The 21,940-nt window shown below is 31.6% G+C and overlaps 1 protein-coding gene across 4 annotated transcripts in view; it reads right to left on the reverse strand.

The window, feature by feature from the left end:
• The window catches only part of LOC130441613 (uncharacterized), a 184,339-nt gene that overhangs the window by 42,301 nt on the left and 120,098 nt on the right, over nucleotides 1–21,940 (reverse strand). For all 4 annotated transcript variants that reach the window (XM_056775369.1, XM_056775368.1, XM_056775371.1 and 1 more), the window contains 2 exons: nucleotides 3,227–3,489; nucleotides 2,836–3,173 (listed from right to left, as the gene is read on the reverse strand). In XM_056775369.1, the coding sequence (XP_056631347.1) occupies nucleotides 2,836–3,173; nucleotides 3,227–3,489 (601 nt within the window). The remainder of the gene's footprint in view (nucleotides 1–2,835; nucleotides 3,174–3,226; nucleotides 3,490–21,940) is intronic.

Genomic DNA, 21,940 nt, shown 5'->3' on the forward strand with positions numbered 1-21,940 from the left:
TATGTAAAATATATTCGCAATTAAGTAAATTTTCATAATAATAGAGTCGAGCATTCGCTCACTTAGATAGACATCAAGTTGTCGTTGCGCTATGTAAATAAACAATCTACCTAAAGAGTCATTTACATTTATAATAATTCGTTGTTAGTTCGGTTGCAGGAATTGAAAACCCGTCTATAATTACCAAGTGGGTTGACAACTCATTATAGATCACGTGACGACATAAAATGATTCAATTTCGTAAATGTACGTTGGCGTCTTCTTACTGTTGCATAATTTCTTCTTGTTTTGAGACTTGATATGCATTCGGGACACGATGTGATCGTACGTTCACTTTTTGATAAATTATTGTATATTTCGAAATGATAATATGATTAAATAGGACAAAAATGTTTACAATAACGTTTACTGGCTCGTGCATTTCCAATCGACGATTATCCAGTGGATTTTCTTCAACATTTCAGGAGTCGTCACCTCATTTGGGCGACCAGTTTTCAAGCAACTACCGCCATCTCTAGGTCAGGCTAGTTACTACGGATCCTCATAAATACTAGATACATCTACAACATTCTAGTTAACAAACTATCTAGAGATCCATATTCCATACGGTTTACAGATATTTTGAAATCTTTTCTCAATTAACTATTTTGATTTTTAGTTTCGATGGACCGTCGTTGACTGGACTATAATGCAACCATTTGATTTTCTATGTTGTTAAAATTATCATTAAGACGTAGATATTTGATACCCAGAGGTAAATTGAGGTTCAAAGAATTTTTTTAACAATTTAATCATGAATTGTAGAATCCAATCGAACTTTATATCACGAGAGTTGTTTTTACGAAATATAATATTAGCAATACAAAATATTTATTGTTTTATGAACCGTTTGAGATATAATCTCAATTTTATTATGTTTTATTGGCACTACAATAACATGACAGAAGACTACAACTTCCTGAAAAAGTTCTATTACATACTGAATAGAATCACTTTCAATTCCTGCAGGTGATAATTAAAAATGATGAATGCAGCTTTCTTGGTTGTTTCAAGATCAATTTCCACTCTTGCGATAAAAGAAAAATGAAAATCCGATACAGTAGCGTAGAGAAGAAGAAATTTTTATATCTTAACATACAGTGTTGCCAACACAAATAATTCTATAATCAATGCAATTTCGTTCGTATAATAGAAAGCTAGAACCCTAGTGAACTTGAAGGAAAAATGTCAAAAACAGTTTGAGAGGACGTAGGGTCGACTATAATCCAACGGTGAAGAAAATAAAACTAAAAAGACCTGTCCAACGGCGACAATGGAAAGAATCCTAGATTGGACTCAAAAGGCACTTGGAGTAAGACACTCCATAGGAAGAGCCTTACTCCAGTCGTTTCCAAGGTGAAATTATAGCAAGTTGAAGGTGGATATATGTTAGAAATTTATTTTAAAGTATAGAAAATCCAAAAGAAAACGTAAGACGTAAAATATAATGAAGAAAAATCAAGATTTGAATAAATGGGAACGACCAGACAATTCAGGATATTTATCGGTGTGCGTTAAGACAGATATTTCGATTGAAAGAAAATCAGAAGCTTTGGTTGAGGTGACTCATGGAAAAAATCGTGGTCATTTTGCGAAAATTGGGCAAAAAAGTCAAAAACGATAAGGAGTATGGATTCTAAGGGTTGTAAACAAATTAGAGATGAAGAATTAAAAAATACTATTTGAGCAATCTCTGACAAAAGTCAGACTCAGTTTTTTATAGTTGCGAGCTGACTAAAGAGCTCCAAACTTAGGGGTTTTTCCTTCAAATTTAAAGGGAAAATGTGGGATGGAATTTTTAAGGGATGGTGGATCATCCAATCATCCACAAAAATATTAAAATCAAACAATGTCAATATGATGATTTTAAAAAATCAGAATCCGAAAAAGGTGATTTGTTACTTGAACTTTTTGATAATTTATAAAAAAAGAGTTTGAAAAAAACGATTTCATTATTTTTGATGTTATTTAAGTAAAAATATTTAATTTTTCATTTCATAAATAATGAATTGTTTTAGGGGAAATCCCTGGTGATTCTAGGGATTTTTGATTGTAGATTTAGTGAGATAAATTATTGAGCGTTGGTAACACTGATTCAGTTATTAAAATGTCACCCATATCAATCTAACTCTAGTACTAGTTTTGATAAATTTGTAATTATGTATACTTTTGAATTTGTTAATAAAAAAGTAAATTTCGACGAGACAATTCATTTTACAAAAAAGGTCTTCTTAGGTATTCAATTGATATTCATTTGAAGCTATATTTATAATAATTCACTACTCTAAATTGTTAATCGAAATATAAAAAAGTACTACTACGTCACTGAACATCAATAAATTACATATTTCGTATACGATTTCCAGCCTCCAGTTGATTGGTTAATTGAAATGTTTGCCTAAATCATTCAAACGAGAATTAAAAAAAAACTACAAACTATAGTGAAATAATTGCAGTACAATCTTCCCATTCAAAAAGAAATAAATTAATTCAATGTTACATTTAAACGAAAGTGGAAAAATATTAATCGTGTATAAACCTACGAGTTCATTCCACCAAAAACATTTTATCTACTTCCATTTTGTCTATGTAGCAGATTTCTACACTTGTCAGTTGTTGATAATTTATGATAAGGAAATTGGATTAGACGAAAATATGTTTGTTGAAAATATTATACAGAGGGTACAAATCAGGTTTATGCGATTTTAAATCATGAAAGTTATACCAGATATTTGATTTAGAAGAACTCATATCAATAATGGGGAGTTTCAAAGAAGGAATGGGATAAAGATTTACCTGATTTGATAGATTCCTTATCATCATCTTCGTCGCTATCGATATGCGGTATCGAACCGACGAATTCAAACATGGGACTCGTCTGTATCGAGGAATCTTTCTTCGTTAGTTGATTGTCTGATAACTTACACGAACACTGACACGAACACGATATAACATCGTCCTCCTGTCTATCCAGAGGCACGTACTGGTGACATTGCGGACAAGGAAAAGTTAAATCGTCCAAAGGCACTCGTTCGATGGCGTGCTCGACGGAAACTAATAAATTTTGTAGCATTTCCGGTAATTCGTTACCATCGTAATCGTCATAGGAATGTATCTCGAGATCCGCTATGGATCTGGAACAAATAACATCGAAAACATCTTCTCGGATCTTATTTGTTATACGTACCTGAGGTTTGAACACATTATGTCATCTAACGATTGCGTTGGATCTTTAAATTGAGCTATTGAATACCAGTGAAGTTGATGTTGTTGTCGCCAGAAAAGGACAACTTCCAAACCTGGTGATGAGGTTTTTTTTCGAACACAAACGTAACAGTCTTTATTTCTCACATTTGATTGGTCCAGTTGGCCTAAATGGAGGACTACGGCCGATTTTCCGACGCATAAAGGCCATCCGGTTGGGGTAGATGATGTGCAAGAATGATCATACTGTAACAAAAGATTTCTTCGTCAATATTTCATCATTCTTTTTTTTTTAATGGCAAAAATAGTTGAATGAAGATACTAGATTCATTGGTAGTACATCGCTAAGAAACAGAATCCTTACTGGTGATCCAAGATCAACAAGAGCTCAGAGAACTAATCTAACAACTAATCCAAATTAACCTCAATTCTCAGAGCAGCACGTCTACGCTTATTGGAAAGACTATGAGGCTTTGTTGTCTTTACAGACCAAAACAGAATGTATCATGAAAGAAAACGTAGCATTTGGAGAAGGTTTGTGGATGGTTTGAGCAGGAATTTTTATGGTTTTATCGGCGAGCACTTCCCGTCTACGTAGTGGCCAGCAATTGTAGTCGTATTTAGAAGATACAATATTCAGTAAAAATTAGACGAAGATAAACTAGGAACGAAAAATATTTGAAAAAATGCTAGGATCGTAAAAACTACAAAAAAGGACCCAGAAGGAAAGAGGAGATATGGTAAAGAACAAGAAACCGGAGAGACGCATACAAAGAAAAGATAATAGTTGAAAAGAAGATTCTGGAAGTTAAGAATTGGAAGGAAATAGTAATAGATTGAAAATAATGAAGGATAATAATACAGGAACTGAAAAATTACGCTAATGTATAGTAGAAATAAGTAAGAAGAAAATACGGATTAATTTATAGTGAAAATATTTATTATGAAATGGTCTTAACTGAATTAAACTGTCAGTTTTGCATAAATCGTTCCATATTGAACATTCTAGATGTTTCTTCTAGATCAATTATTAATAACAAATCATAAATTACTAAAAAACGTCAGTCCCAGTTCATACTTTCCCGAGAAGACTCCTAAAAGGTCGTAGCATAAGTTTTGGATACTCATAGAAATATATAAAGTGAGGCGATGGGGATTCTTTCCAAAAAAGATTGATTTTTTATTCGATTCGAATCGTAACCTGATAAATCGATTCTAAAAAATCGAGTTTATTGGGATCCACGCGGCGTCGCTAAGAAAAAATTTATTGTCGATTTTCAAGTGTATAATATTGATTGAACGAATCTATTCAGTACAGCATTTCGATTTAAGACATCGGTTTATTTGGTTAGAGGAATCGATTCTACCATTAATCGATTTCAAATCGCTTTTTTTCGTGTAGCCTCGTGGAAGGTCTAGACCGGGATTCACAAGCTCTCTTTAAAGTATAGGATGGACTTAGTTACGTGTTTGTTATGAAAACACGACAATTTTCAAGAAGAATAACCGTCCTGTATAAAATTTATATTCGTAAGATCATTTTTATAGATGGGATAGGTTAACCAATCGAGAGTAAATTCTACTTTTGGAATAATATACGTTTATTACCAAACATGGTTGTTAAACATAAACATCTCATCAACAAATATTTGCATGAATTCCTAGTAAATCTAATTATTTCTCTACTTTCTACGATTACAGAAAGAAAATCCACGAGATATACTCGATGGCCTTATATGAAAATGAAAAATAGACGAGATCGTGTTTCCTATACGTTTGACCAAAGGTGAAACATAAAAAAATATAATTTTTAATATTTTTTCAAGGTGTTCTTTGTCTATTATGTAGTTATAAATATCTCAAGTTGCAGTCGTTTATAGTTGACACGGAATATGGATAGCAAGTTGATTCACATTTGATTTCAATGGGGAAAAAATGTCACTTTCTATGTTTTACCTAGTTCAACAAGATTAAACTGCTTTCCACCTACAACAAGATGTTATTCATGAATGTAAATAGAGTGTTAAAGATCTACAGAACAGATTAGGATATAATAAATAAGAAAAACATTATTAGAAAATTGTTTATATAGTAAAAACAAACTTTACGATTATCAGAAAAAAATATAAATCAAGATTGTTTAGCTACGATATTTTTGTAGTTTTAAGAAACAATTTTGAAAGTGAAACCGTCAAAAACTAATTATATAGTACTTTACTAATTATTTTATTGTAATAAACGTACACGTTCTATTTAATAAGACGTTATTCATACAAATATTTGATCTAAAAGATAATTTACAACATTCAGTTCATTAATTCAATTTTCAGATACATCAGGTGAAACATAAGACATAAATTATTCTTTATAGGTTAGTTTTTGGTAAATTTTTGTTGTATAAGATGATAAACAATATTTTTTTTTATAAATTCCGCGTTGTCAAATCAATAATGTCCAAACAAATTTCAAGTTTCTAATGAATTCAGTGGAAATGATTCAAAGCTCGGCCTATTTCTTAAACCGACATTTACAAATTAAATCTTAAATTCATTAAGAGATCCTACGAATGCATGTAAAGGCATGAATAGTTACAAGTCAAGTTGAGTCATAATTTTAGAAGATTACAGACAATTTGCCGGTATACTAGAGGCATTTTGTCCATATAATCATTCCACCAAAGATAAAATAGATATCTGTTAATGAGTTATTTGACAGAACAAAGTTTTTCTAACCTTTCTCCACTGGTTTTACATAATGATTTTCCTTTTGCTTCAACTATGATCCAGTTAACCAGACAATGATCTGATTGTTCGGAAACTAACACGTTCGAGGTAATTTTAAAGCGCTAAAATTGATGATATAGATGATGATAATGATGGACCTCATTGTGGCCAAGGAGAAGAGGCCGAGAAAGACTTGGAGAAACGCAATAGAGGAAGACACTTAATATAGAGAACTGGAGGGTAAAATCCCGGAACCGAAAGAGATAGAAAATAATAACAAAAACTATAAAGAAAACAAAAATAGTAAACGAGGAGTAATCCATCTTAAAAAAGAATTTTAAATCGCTAAAAGTGATGATATAGATGATGATAATGATGGACCTCATTGTGGCCAAGGAGAAGAGGCCGAGAAAGGTTTGGAGAAACGAAATAGAGAAAGACACTTAATATAGAGAACTGAAGGGCAAAATCCCGGAAACGAATAAGATAGAAATTAATAACCTAAACTATAAAGAAAACAAAAACAGAAAACGAGGAGTAAACCACCTGAAAAAAGGATTTTAAAGCGTTAAAAGTAATGATATAGATGATAATAATGATGATTCAGATAGTTTTTGTACTTATTAAGTTATTTATTCTCCTTAAATGGCTGTCAAAGGTTACTGAGGTTTGTGGTGTTTATCATTTGGGCGTTTCAGCTTGAAAATAGCTTGAAACTTTAGTGGAAAATCCGTCAGTCTTTATTAACTGCTCAATAACATTTGGAATCTGTTATACAACTGAATAAATATCATTGAAGATTTAACGCTTAAAGAAGTTTTTGTTTAATGTTTTAAATTTGAAATTTCAATAGAAAATTGAACGCGATGTTCGAAAAATTTGATCTAAATCTCGTTTTGGGCTAGGATCCTCAATCAGTGTTCTATCTGAACTTGGATTTTAATTTCCGATAAGTCCTCTAGTTAATTAATTGTTTTTTATATTTTTTTGCTTTTTTTTAGGTCTGGAAAGATTAGATTATGAAGATATGGTTAATATAAAAGAAATGTCATACATATTAAACATATTAACGTCTTTTTTGTATACAATAAATAAAATTATTAGATTTCCTCAAGGGTTTAAGATCTTGACGTTATGTGTATAATAGCACCTTCAAATTTTCGTGGAAATGTAATATAAATGGATGATAGATAAATTATTATGCAATAAAATGTTTACCACACCGGGGTTTTTGTTGATAATTTAACATAATAATACACACACAATATATATATAAATATATATATTATGTGGAGAGGTTTAAAACGAGAAGTGATAAATCATCATTGTGAAAATTCTAACAAAAACAAGTCTCATGGAACGAGTTTGACATCCCATGGTTAGGGTGGTAATAAAACATCTCTTGTTGAGATTTCTTCAATAACAAACAGTGACAGAACGAAGATAAAATAGGGATCTTTAAACCTTTTTATATACCAAACATATTTTTTACTACAACTAAGAGATGTACATTTTTTTTAGGAGTTTAATGGTAGTCATCGGAATCAAAACCCTTTTAATTGGAGTTATGTACTATTATCAATTTACACCCCAAACCTAACCTAACCTAACCTAACCCCTTTGCAATTGGTGGATTTGAGTCAATAGATGAATTGTTCGATAATAAACTGCGACTCGACTTTTTAAGATCAATGATAACGTGCTCGTAGACGCGCATACCTTGAGGAAATCCTGGAATGTCTTCACAACGAAGTTCGCACTAAAAATAAGCGAACCATACGTTGTCTGTCACCCTGACCACCAAAGAAACTCGACGTGCCTCTAGGAAAATATCAAATCTCCACGAGGCTGTCTCACATCTTATCTAACATCACGACCACGTGGTTCCAGATTATTCTGAATATGAAGTAGCTGCAGGTCCGTCCAAAAACCCCACGGATCCGACTGATGTTGAAGAATTCATACTTTCCAGATAAGCTGAAGGAATCCACCACCAGCGATGGATAAAATTCAGGATAATTCTTATCATTTCGAATCTTGATAAGAACTTTGTGTAATGTCGGAAATTCTTGTCTAAAGAAGAACGCAAAATTCAAAGTTTTCCTTTCAAACGATTTTCTATTCGAAATTTTGTTTTTTTTTGTAACTTTACGTTTGGAACTCGCAGCATTTGTTTTCTTTAATAGTAAATCGTAGATTTCCAAACACTGCGTCATCAACACTTTCACATAAATGGTTTTCCGTAAATGATTTGGAACAATTGAAGTGTCTAGCTTCAATCTTCAATACAGAGGGTTTTTAACCAGTCCAAACTTTTTATTTCACGCAAAACTGTAGAAAATATTCATAGAGATGGAAATTTGTGGTTTGGAAAAATATTTCAGTGTACAAGTAAACTTCTAATTATACCGAGAATAAAGAGTCGTCTGTAAAAATTTTCGAAGTATACGTATATTTTTTTTTTTTCGAACTATGTCATAAAGTTTTATTTATTACCACTCTAAATGTATGTGTAATAATACAAGGGAATAGCTCGAGTCTATATGCAAAAATGACATTGTTATTAATTTTTATTATTATTTTATTACTTCTACGAACTACAATCGTTAAGCAATATTGAATTACATTGATAAAACCGCCTCCAATGGAATTTACAATGACATATCCTTTTATTAGGCTTACAATAAGTTTTTAAAAAAATCGAGAATGTTTTTAATAGAAAAAAATTAATTTTTAAACATACAGTATCACATATTCCATTTTAAATTTTAAAATATCCTATATAGGTGTTTACTAAGTAATCTAAAATATCGTGTAATGAGATATTTTTGAGACTCAAAGTTCCTATAAACATCTGTGATAAGTCTTCTCATTAATAAGATACTGGGTGTTCAATTATTTGTAATAAATAAGCTCTGATTGTTAATGAAATTAATTTTTTTGTGAACACTACCAAAAGTAAGAACAAAAATAATAATATTGTCAAATGCCGTGTCAAACCTTAGTTTTAAGGTTTTCGTCATCAAGAAACTGGAGTTTTTGTTAAATCAAAGAAATTGGACGACCCAGATAAAGCGAAAACATAATTAAAGAACTATTTTCTTCAGATTATTGACCAACTAGTACCAGAAAAATTGCTGATGAAGTAAATATTAGTACCAGAACTGTTTGGAATATTCTTAGAGATAATTATTCTTCATTGACCGTTGTATTTCTTAAAATGACTGACACCGACTCTTGATACGCCCCTAGGGATCCTTAAAACAAACTTCCTTCCATAAAGATACTGGTGGAAGATCCCATAAGAGCAGATGTAAATCCATTTGCAAGAGTTTTACCAAGATTCCACCAGTACAAAATTATTTTATAATGGAAAAACTCCACCACCGACTCTTAATACGCCCATAGGGATCCTTAAACAGCATTAACCACTTGAGTGCTGAATGATGGGTGCAAAAGAGAAACTACCTTCCATAAAGATACTGGTGGAAGTATTTCATGGACAAGATCACATAAGAGCAGATGTAAATCCATTTGCAACAGTTTTACCAAGATTCCACCAGTACAAAATTATTTTATAATGGAAAAACTCCACCACCGACTCTTAATACGCCCATAGGGATCCTTAAACAGCATTAACCACTTGAGTGCTGAATGATGGGTGCAAAAGAGAAACTACCTTCCATAAAGATACTGGTGGAAGTATTTCATGGACAAGATCACATAAGAGCAGATGTAAAAAAAACGAAAGAATTATTCAGAGTATGATCCTCACTTGCAGTTTTATTTAGAGACTTAAAACTCGTCTTCATATTCAATATTTCTTGTACTTTATAGACATTTTAGGGGTCAGTTACCAATATGGAATGCTCAGTAATCTTTAATACAACAGTTAAGAATAAATTAATAATTATTTTGATTCATCGAGTGCATTATCTTTACAATAAATTCACGATTAAGATATTGCGTTAGAAGGAAATTCCGTTTACATATGACAAACTTAGCTACGTATATAGAAAGGTCCAAAGTGCATGAGAATGCGCCTCGAGCCGCGAAGGCATCACACCTTTTATAAACAGATTCACTTAATCAATAACCAAAAGCCACCATACAGGTAATCGTCGCTGACCTTAGGTAAATACTTACGTATATAAAGATTGTGAAAGGATATAAAAGGGCTATGTGGTAGGTCTTGTCTGTAGGATAACTCATCTTTTATATCTTATTATTATTTTTAAGTCAGAGGTAATCAGATAAACCTATAATTTATAAGGAAGTTTCATATTTGATACATCGACCAAATAATCTGTTGATTGATAACTCAAGGTTGAGGCATCTGTATATTTGTAATCGATTATTTAAAAAAATGTAGTCACTATTATTAGATAAACTAGAGAATGAAATCATAACGATCCATAATCTGTTTCGTCTAATAATCATTCATAAAACAATGACAGTAAGTTCTAATTGCTTCTGTAACCACTAGATTTTCCAGATTCAGCTTTTAGCGACTTTTGGAGTGGACTAGAATTAATCTGATTGAGTTCAAAACACCAAAAACATCATCTATATATAAAAAATCATCATAACCCCCAGGATTGTTTATCCTTGGAGGATATAGTCCAGTGAACAACCATAAAAATATGGTATCATCTCAGAATTTTATCCAGACACATTCCAAGATTAACAAATTATTGTAAAAATGGCCAAAACTTAGAGTAGATTTTGCTTTTTAAGATATTTACTGTCTACTGTTGAAATTTCAAGCAGATCGATGCGTTTTGATGGAGGTAAAAACTGACAGGTATTTATCCGAGCTGTCAATCTTACCTAGAGCAGTATTTTTGTAGATCTATTCGACAAGCAGACTTGGCTCTTAAGCATCGCAGTTCGTTTGCAAATGATCAGAAAGTCAATTTATCAAGAGTCTTTTGACAGTTGGTACTTCATAAACGTCATATGGATTCGACAATGGCAACGCCATCTGTGTGTCCAACGACAAAATAAACGTTCGTTTCCAGTTATTTTTCAGTATTTTTAATTCAAAATAAACTTTTTTGAATAATATAGAGAAAATATGCAAATTCCCTGACCAATGAAAGTGGGTGTCGACGAATTAAACGGTAATTTTCGATTTTGTTTAAGAATTTTTAAACAACCATAGTAATTACGTCAAAGCCATGGTGTATTATTTACTTTCGATTCATACCATACCACAGAATTATGGCATTAGTAACAGTTAGTATGGTAAACGAAAGAAGTAAATAAGATGCTATTGAGGAAGTTCTCATTATACAGGATGTATAAAAAATATATTCGATAAATACGAAATTAGATTCATGAAAACTAGAACATCTATCGGAGAAAACGAAACGAGGTAAACGCTGAAGAAAATTGAAGGAAAATTATCAAAAGACATGGACTGAGACATGTGTGAAGTCGAAAAAGAATCAAACTCAGAGAAGTGGAAATAATCTATACAACAAAAAGAAAATGAATATAGGGAAGATAAAATCATAGAATTAACAAGCTAAAACATTTTGAATCTCTTCAAAATCGACCTGGATTAGATGAGATCACCAACGAAATTGCTTAAATGCGACATCAAAATCAAAAAATTACAAAACGAAATATCGATTTTATTTAATAGCGAAGAAGATTTTACCTGACATCATTCTTACGAAGGTTGCAACTTTAATTTTGACAAATACAAACAAATAGTTATAATTGAATATGGCTTTATTGCTAGTGCTTTGAAAAACGTTGACCCCGCAATTTATGTTTAATTTGTGGAAATAAGGAAAAATGTTAGGTGTCAAGCGAAACGAAATTAGAAGTTTTGACTGTTCAAAAAACGTTCTAGTTTGAACTGACGTTTGAGAGCTCGCATTGTAGCGGTGGAAAACGATTCGATTCCGTGATTTTCACGAAAACTTCTGGTATATAAATACTGCAATGTCGGAAGCCCTAAGAAGTCCAATTAAACGGTGACGAGAATGATGAAGAAGAAATAATTTATAATGAATATTGTATAACGTGGAAATTATTATTTTTCTTTCAAGTAAAAATCTGTCACAGATTACGAAGTTCGTGTACAAAATATTTTCTAAACTCACGTTGCAGGGTCAAGAATTCTTATATCTATCGACATTTTCTATGTTTGCAATTATCTAGTGTCTACATTGTCTTCCTAAGACACGTTCACGTCGCTAATTATTCAAAAAGAGAAGGTAGAAATGTCCAGGACCGTACTGATACACTATAATTTTCTCGCTTTATTATATTCTTCAATTATTTTATCATTTTCATTAACATATCAAATCATGTTAGATGTTTATTTTTTCATTTGATTCGTTTTTTCTTACAAATTCGACAATTAAAAATAAAAATTTTTATTTCCACTCATAATATCTAATAGTTTTCCTCATTCTTCAACTGTTTTTACTATCTTATCCAAGGTTTGGTAGAGAAAGACAACTGCAGAGGAAATATCGGATAAACTACTTCGCAAATGTCCTACCAATTTCATCAAAAGGTTTAAGTACCTTGAATTAGTAGGACTAAAACCTTGTGAAGTGACTTAAAAGTCAAAACGACTTCCCAAATAATCTTCAACCTTATTTATAATCAGCAAATTTTTTTTCTGATATTCGTTTTTATTATAAAAAATCATCGACTCTTCTACACGAATTTTCCTTTTGGGTTTGTGCTTTTTGTTATTTTTTTCTAGAACTATCTGCTTTCATATTTTATTTAATTTCTTTTTAATCTTTTCACGACTTTAAATATCTTCAACTCTGTCCAAAATCTTAAATTATATTTATTTTTCTACAAATTCTTCATTTTGAAGCGGTTCCACGTTTAAACTACCAGAAAAAGTCGTCCAAGAACGTTTAGAACCACAGACAATATTGATAGTGTGAAGAAATCAGTACAAGAAAATCCGCATGTGTCTACTTGGAAACGATTGGCGGCTTTAAACTAGTCACGACAAAGTTTACAACGAATTTTGAAGCTGGATCTCAAACTGCATCCTTATAAGTTCCACTTAACACAGGAATTAAAATGTACCGATTTAAATGAAAGATCATAAACCACTGCGTAGTCCGAAAGTAATTTTTGGTCCTTTCTTCTTCGAAGACTCCAGAACTTGCGAGAATAGCGAATTCTTGAACTTGGTTCCAACAAGACGGAGCGGCTGTGAGACAGATGTTTCCTGCAAGACTAATTTCTAAAAGAGGTGATTTTCCTTAGCCCCCACGTAGCCCTGACTTGACGCCTCTTGATTTTTTTGCCAGCAATCAGCCTAGATTTATTGACAAGAGTTTTTATAAATTTGCGTTCGCGTTTAGAGAGTACCGTCTTCGGGAGGGCCGTCATTTAGATGATGTTATTTTCGAAAAAAAAAAAATAACTTCATTTAATTATTTATTGTTTTAGGCTTATACTTAATAAATGCTCGTTTTATTGCGCTATTGAAATTAATCTATTTTGTATTATGAAATGGAAATCTTTGTAAACGAGTCCGATCCATGTTAGAATAATCTAAAGAAGTTTATATTTGGAAAACATTTGCGATTCTACTGACCCACATTTTACCCATTATGGTCAATAGAAGAGATTCTGTTCTCTACTCGCCAAGAAAATAGTTTATCAGGAAACTGTCGTTGGAGTTAATCGAAGATAGCGTAGAAAATTATTATCATCATTACATTCTTCAAAATAAATACACGTAATGAAATTTTATGCATTATTATAATTGTTTTTTTTTGTTGTATTTGCAACTATTACCTCAAAAATACAAAAGTTTTAAGAAATATTTGGGGTACGTGTATAAAAAATTTTATATTTCGAAAATAATTCGAGATATCGATTCGTTTTTGACATGAATCGATTGAGACAAAAACTCTGATTCTTAAAAGTCTGTTTGGATGGACACGTGGCAAGCTTCAGAATACCTAGACTTTGCCTAACATCTTGGAATGTTTTCCAACCAAAATTATTATTTTTCGACACTCTATATCAATTCGGAACTACTGTATTGGCCGCGGTTTCCATTTTTCCTAATATAAATACACAAATAGTCCTCCAGGGAGTTTGTTTTTAGTAAATCATAGACTGGTCAAAGGAAAAGCTTTAATTTTTCTCTAAGTTTGTCTGTATCGATGGACACGTTGCAAGCTTCAGAATACCTAGACTTTGCCTAACATCTTGGAATGTTTTCCAACCAAAATTTTTAATTTTCGACACTCTATATCAATTCGGAACTACTTTATTGGCCGCGGTTTCCATTTTTCCTAATATAAATACACAAATAGTCCTCCAGGGAGTTTGTTTTTAGTAAATCATAGACTGGTCAAAGGAAAAGCTTTAATTTTTCTCTAAGTTTGTCTGTATCGATGGACACGTTGCAAGCTTCAGAATACCTAGACTTTGCCTAACATCTTGGAATGTTTTCCAATCAAAATTATTATTTTTCGACACTCTATATCAATTCGGAACTATTTTATTGGCCGCGGTTTCCATTTTTCCTAATATAAATACACAAACTAGTCCCCCAGGGAGTTTGTCTTTCTTAAATCATAAACTAGTCCAAGGAAAAGCTTCAATTTTTCTCTAAGTTTGTCTGTATCGATGGACACGTGGCAAGCTTCAGAATAACTAGACTTTGACTAACATCTTGGAATGTTTTGCAATCAAAATTATTATTTTTCCACAATTTACATCAATTCTGAACTACTTTATTGGCCGCGGTTTCCATGTTTCCTAATATAAATACACAAACTAGTCCCCCATGGAGTTTGTCTTTCTTAAATCAAAGACTAGTCTAAGGAAAAGCTTCAATTTTTCTCTTAGTTAGTTATTACCATGTTATAAGCTCATAGAGGCTACGAGGATGATCCCAGAAGTATTTAGACTGACCTGGAGATGGTGGTAGTTGTTTAAAAAAATACCAGATTATTAAAAAGTTTAGTATTTATTTGATGAACGTTTTTAGTGTATTTGTAAATATGGGAATAATTTGTCATCGTTATGTGATTTTAAAACGTTCAGTACATTGCTTATTAACTGGAAATTTTGACACCAGGAAGCTGTGTCAACCGTGAAATAACTGGAAAATCTAGAACCATCGTTGGTCTTTTGATTTTTTAGCTGTAACTTGGTTTTCCCGTGTTTTCATTAAACCAAATCGATTTTTCAAGCTCCTCTAAATTCAGTGTATACTATTTACAATGTCGTGATGACCGAGGGGATCTAGTAATCGTGAGAAGAGATATTCCTCTGGTAATAAGTACCCCATCAAATTACGAAATTAAGATTTATGTGATACGTTTTCCAAAGATACAATAGATTGCTACTATACACGAATAGATAGGGGAAATTAAGCGTTTTCTTTCCATTCTAATTTCGCAATGAAAAAGCTTACGTAAATTCTTAAACTATAAGTATCTTTTTAGCTATTATCCTTTGTACGTTTCAAACGGAATTAATGTCCAGCGAAGGAAATAATTATGACATTTTTGACGCCTCTGGGTGTCACAAACCAGTTGCACTAGATCAGAAACATTTAGTACGAGAGATAAGTACGAATTTGTCTTCTATAATATCCGAAAAGCTTGTTTTTACACTGCTGTAGATGTTTAGAAAAACTAGTAGAAGATATTGAATATAAACTAACCTAATCTAAACGCAATCAATAATGGAAACTATATTAAATCTGTTAAGTTTTGAATTTATTTCATCAACAACGCCAACGCCGCATTTTTCGTCATCGTTGACCGTTGTTCATGGAAAACGAAAGAAGAAATCCCGATTTCCAGTAGCATGTTTGTCGCTATATCATTTGTTACAAGTGGTGTTTCTTTCCACCAATCAAAGGTAAAAGCCCAACAGATTGATAGCTTGATATTAAACTTGCCTCGAGACTCGAGTCTTGATGCGTCAAATGCCTTCTTTAAATGTTTAATTTGAATCTGAAGGTCAAATAACGTCCAAATGGATTATCAATTTGTGTTTTAATGGTTTTCTTCTTACGTAAAACTAGTAGAAAAGATCAACTGATTTCTTGGGAACGATTCGATACAAAAAACATTATATTCGATGTAAAACACAAGAAAACAGAGCGAAAAGGGCTCAAATCATGCCGATAAATAGAAATAAATACACTTTAGTTACTCTAAAATCTTCTGCAATGAGTTTTTATATAAAATGCACACGTGTTGAAGAATTTCACTCAAACAAACTTCCCATTGAAAATTCTGAATATAAAAAATGATAAAATCTTTGTTCACATTTTATCGTATCCCCTGTACTATCTTTAGCTGGTTATATTCTTAGTTTTCGCAGATGCTATCTTCAGCAGGTGTTAAATTCCTTTTAGATAGTAGGGAATTATGAGAGGCACTTTTTTTTTGAAAAATTTATTGACTATTAGAAAGAAAAAGAGTCCATGACGATGATATACATTATTGAGTTATATTTCTTGGCTCTATCATTAGAATAAACGATAGAGAATCGTTTAAGAGTACTGCTTGTAAGTAATAAATATCATAAAAGGTTTCTAGAAATGGATTTCGTTAATCAATGTATGAATGAGATATTTACTCATATCCCCTGTCTATTTAAATGTGTGTCAATTGAATTATGAATCAGTTGAAATGAGATTTTTTTGTACGACCATGATTCAGCTACTACAAAATAATAGAAATCTCACTCGTCGATGTTGTTAAGTCCATTTTTGTCTTTTTTTTAATTCCCAAAGAGACGTTGTTTATTTATGGATATTAAAAGTGATTTCTCGACTTGTTTGGGAAGGAAATTTATGGTTCAAGGCTAAACGTTTGATACAAAAAAACTCCCAGAGGAGACTATATTATTTTCATCTTTAAATTCTTCATCGAGTTTTCAGCAAATAAATATGTTATTTAGAGACTTTGAATCAACCTCAATAAAAACCTCTGAAGATTCTACATCAGACATCATCTTTCACGTTCTACCAAAAACATGAAAGAGATAAATGTAAGCTTGGGGTAGTATTGATAAGGGTTGAATTAGAACATACAAAAGAAACAAAGTAAATGTTTATTCAGGCAACCAATTCATTATGATGTAACGGTACTGTTTGGGATACCAGCGAAAAAGAAAATGAGCGAACCACACACAAAAACTGAATTTTCTAGAAAATCAAGACATGGAAAGTTGAAGCTTTTACTGGTTTTAAGTCTTAGAAAGCTGATGCTTCCTTTTTGAAGGTTGTAAAGTACCATATGGAGCACTACCATCAGCTTATGATAAGATATAAATGACGTGGATGGATAGATTAGTTTAGATCCTTGATTTCCAAAGTGTTCACCAGAGGAGACTCGATGGAGGGTCTACGTGAGAAAATAATCAATTTTAAAGCAGTTTTGACATATTTATTCGAAAAATATCATGACGTCAACCCTAATGACCTGAAATTTTCATCAGCGCAGTTTTCGAATTTGTGTTGAAGATATTCAGACATTCGTTCAGCATTTGATTACCCTGCATGATGATTTTAAAATCAGATATTCTGTAGATGGAAATACCACCATGTATCATAAATCCATTTGATGAAAATGAAGAATGTAAATACCCATAAAATATCTTGGACCGCGAGGAATTCTGCAAAAGCTTCTAATTTCGTTTTCCATATTGGGAAATTTATAAGTAATGTAGTTGCAGGCATCCAACTGATCCAAAATTTTGAAAGTGGTCTGTGAAATAAACAGCTTGGTAACTGATAGTTTAGTTTGAAGACTGCAGAAAAAAATACAACGTTGTATTATATTTTACTTGATAGCTGTGGCATGAATAGCACTTCGAATTGGTTAATCATCCACCGTATTCGACAGATCTGGCTCCCATATACGTTTTTCTGTTTCCAAACTTCAAAGCCTCATTTGCAGGAGAAAGATTTTAATAAATAGACAATAAATACTAAATGGAAAAGTTTCAAAGGACGACAAGGACCTTAAAATATATTAATTTAAATTTGATTATTATTAATTACCAATTATAGATCGAAGATAACAAAGAAAATTAACTCTGATAAAATTGATCTGAAAGATTTAAGACATAAACAACCAAAGGCATGATCCAGTTCTAGCTAAAAATTTTTATCTATGTGTAATTTGTTCTGGCAAAAACCGTAGACACTCAAAAAAAACTTCGTCTGACGTTTTTGAATTAGTCTTGGTTTTTCTGAGTGAAAACCTACCATGTAAAAAGTCGTTGCAATAATTAACTACATATTTGAGAAAATTTGAGATATCGATCTGAAGGAAACATTTGAAACTGTAAAAATAATTAATTTTTGATTTTGCTGTATTAAGAAAGAAAAGAAAGAAAACTCTTTAATACTCATTTTGATGAGGATGATATTTCTGATGATGACAACGTGAATTCTAAAAGCAAAAACAGTGAACTGAGTGATCCACATAATTTGGTTTGAAGTTTTGAAAATACTTCGATAGTTTTCATATGAAAGTCTATTCAAAGAAAGTAATTCTTTGAACATTCATTATAAAATATGAAAATAATTGAGTAATCTTTTGAATTTAATCTCCGTAGAAGCCTCAAGCAATATTCTATTCATAGCTACTGAAAATAGAGTTGTAAGTAACTATCTCTATGGATATAAATAACTGTCGTTTAATAGATTCAAGTCACTGAGTACTTGCCCTGATCTAGAGATGGCGGTAGTTGCTTGAAAACTACCACTGTCTATACAGCATATGTTTGAAGTTTGAAGTCGCCATGTTGTTTAGTATTTGTTTGGCAGCTATCTTGATTATTCATTGTTCATTGTTCATTGTAACTGTTATAATTTTTATTGATAAACTAGTTCCATCTCTATTTCGTTTGTAATAAACACTTTTTTCGATACGTGAATTATAAACAAAAAAATTTTGCTTTCATCTTGGGAAAAAAACTTATTTAAATATTAGAATTTGGCAAATTGCTTGGGTGGGGCTTGGTACAGATATTGTGAGATTAATTTCACTAAAAACAATTTACTTGTAATATAAAATACATTAAAAAAACAAATAGGAAAAGACTATAACTGATTTTAACAACGATTGTATACGTCATAGTTTTGGGCGGTAGTAAATTCCGCCAGAGATATTTGGGATGCATGTAAACTCGGCCAGATTTGAGAGTGTTATTTTAAAACCAAAAAAAAAATATCTAATAGGTTTATATTTTCAAAACTGTACAAGTTTATACAAATATTTGTTTATAAACGATGAAAGAAATATTCTAAAATAAAAAACAAAATCTTTACATAATTATCGATTTTACGAACTGAAATTCGATTATTTCCATAATTGTCAAGTTTGTCAATGCAAGTTGGTGAAATCATACTTTCCACATTACAACTAACCTCAAATAAGCCCGTCTGTTTTATATTTTTTTATCGTTTTAATGACTTTTACAAATAAATATAAAATTAAATACCTGTACGTGTTCTAATGTAGTTAAACATTCAATTCTAAATAAATGTAGGGCAGTCGACGACTACTAGGGTATCGTGTAGATAAGACTTTGTGACAATATTTGTATTTTCTGCATTGTTTACCATGTTATCATTTAGTTATCACTACTTGTATAATTACGTTTCTAATTTATTTAAATTCATTGTTTAATCTATTTAGTTCTGTTCACTATGACTATATATTATAAACTAACTAATTTCGCTAAACATGCTCGATATATATATATATATATATATATATATATATATATATATATATATATATATATATATATCATAAACGATATTTCTAGAATTCTGGAAAGTGATCAAAAAAACAAACTTCAAACGAACATGCAGCTATTGCGCAAAATTTTAGACTCACATTATAACCGGACAAAGCCGGCTTTATGTCGTGGACGAGTTATTCGTATAAAGTTTCGATACAATTGTGAAAAAAGTGTATAACGACGGCATTCAGCTTTCTATCTATCCTAGAGACGGAGTCGCTTTTTTTAGAAGCACCCTGTATACTATTATGTTTGTATTAATGCGCAAATATTTCATTTCTTTGAAGAAATATCCTTAACGAATATTTATTAACGTACAGACATTCCTAAGAAATGGCGAGTAAAAAAAATTTCTACGTTATTGCAATGCGCATAAGTTCACGATTTAACAACAACAAAAAATCGGTGTCAAGTTACTTTACGATGAATGTCTGCCATTCATATTATAACAATAATGAAATCTAATAAAATGAAGGCGGGTTCTGGTTAAACACCGTCAACTTTGACAAACACACATAAACTCTAATTGCGTATAATAAAAGCTTCAGTTACAACATTTTCTAGAAGCGACGTTGCCACAACAACCACAATTTACATTAGTTTAGGTATTAAAACTCGAGTGCTATTTTCAGATTCATTAAAAATGGCTATAACAAGAAATATTCAATTATAAATTCACAAGAACTTCCAATGTCAATTCGAATGGTTTCTCTAAATATGACGATTAAAAATTTATAATAGAACCACGTCAATTGCTAATTCATATGCTGCAACTATTTTTAATTCATAATTATCTACAACATAATTGATATTGAGCTCCTAAAACCTCTTCAAAATCAAGTTTTTTCCTTATTATCTTTATCCAAATTATATTTTTCTACTGGTTTTTCTCTATTAATGAAAACAATATCTTCAATTCAATTGCAGTTACAGGGTAAGTCACATTTTCATTCAAAGCTATTATATGTAACAGCGCATGTCCATAGAGCTAAGTAGGAAGCGGAATTGGCAACGCAGCAGGTTGTAGTGAGCTTCGAGCTTCTGGAGGAATAGGGTGCTTGGTGCGCGTCTCTCTAGATCTCTAGACATTTAAAGACTCTGTACAACATTAGATCTGATCTCGATTCAACAGCTTTTTGAATAGCCGTTTTTGCTTTGAGCAACCAAAAATGTTGATGCAAAATGGTAAATTCAATGATTTCAGATATCTCTAGTGTTATTTCACGATAATTATGCAATTTTCTTTATATTTACGATCATCAATTTGATTTGCTTCACTTGCACAGTAAATTAACTCTTATGGTTGTTATACACGTAACGGTTCACCGGAGATAAGAGCGAACGAATGTGTGACAGACAAAGCTATACAAATAACCGATCTAGTTCTGTGTTTGACATATGTCAATACCAGTTGTTCTGTATTCCAATCCAAATTCCAAATTTTTTTACTGTTCTACGAATTTATGCCATCGTTTTCCAAAAAAAAAAATTTTTTTTCGTTATTATTATAATATTGAATCATTGTTTGATTATAAAAACGTGACAACATCGTTTTGGGTCATGTGGTATAGTTTAGTTTGCAAGGTTACAGTCATCACGAATATCGTGGGTGCTCTGTCGGTCTGTAGGCGCAACTGCTGTTGATATCTCTACAAAAAAAAATGTCAGAAACAATGCAAAATAAACATTCCACAAAGTAATATATGGATTTGTTGAACAGTTTCAACCCGATGGTCGAAACGTAATACATAAGTTTCAAAATATATCTTAAACCGAAACTCATTCAAAGATCTTTACAAGGTTTTCTGTTCGTTTTTTTTGTATATTGCCACGTTTTGCAACCAAATTTTCGCCCGGCCGATTGGTCCAGTTCTCAAAACTAACGAAGAAATTTTTAGGAAGATTCAAAATAAAGTGAAAAGCTCCAACTCTTGATAGAAAAGAAGATAGAGGGATGAAGCTGATTAACCAGAAAGAGGAAGTCAAAGCTCCACAATTGGACAAAGATAAGCACCATCCGTTAATGACTAGCAAAAGAAGAAGATTCAGTCTGTTTACAGTCCTCCTAATGGAATATTTAGGTTCAAAGATGGAGGACCTTGAGAGCTCTTTCCATTCACATTATTGTTTTTCCTTATGAAAAGAATCGATCGTAAGTCAATGAGAAATAAATTATTTGTATTTGT

Source organism: Diorhabda sublineata, chromosome 3, assembly GCF_026230105.1.
Source record: "Diorhabda sublineata isolate icDioSubl1.1 chromosome 3, icDioSubl1.1, whole genome shotgun sequence".
Taxonomy (NCBI): domain Eukaryota; kingdom Metazoa; phylum Arthropoda; class Insecta; order Coleoptera; family Chrysomelidae; genus Diorhabda; species Diorhabda sublineata.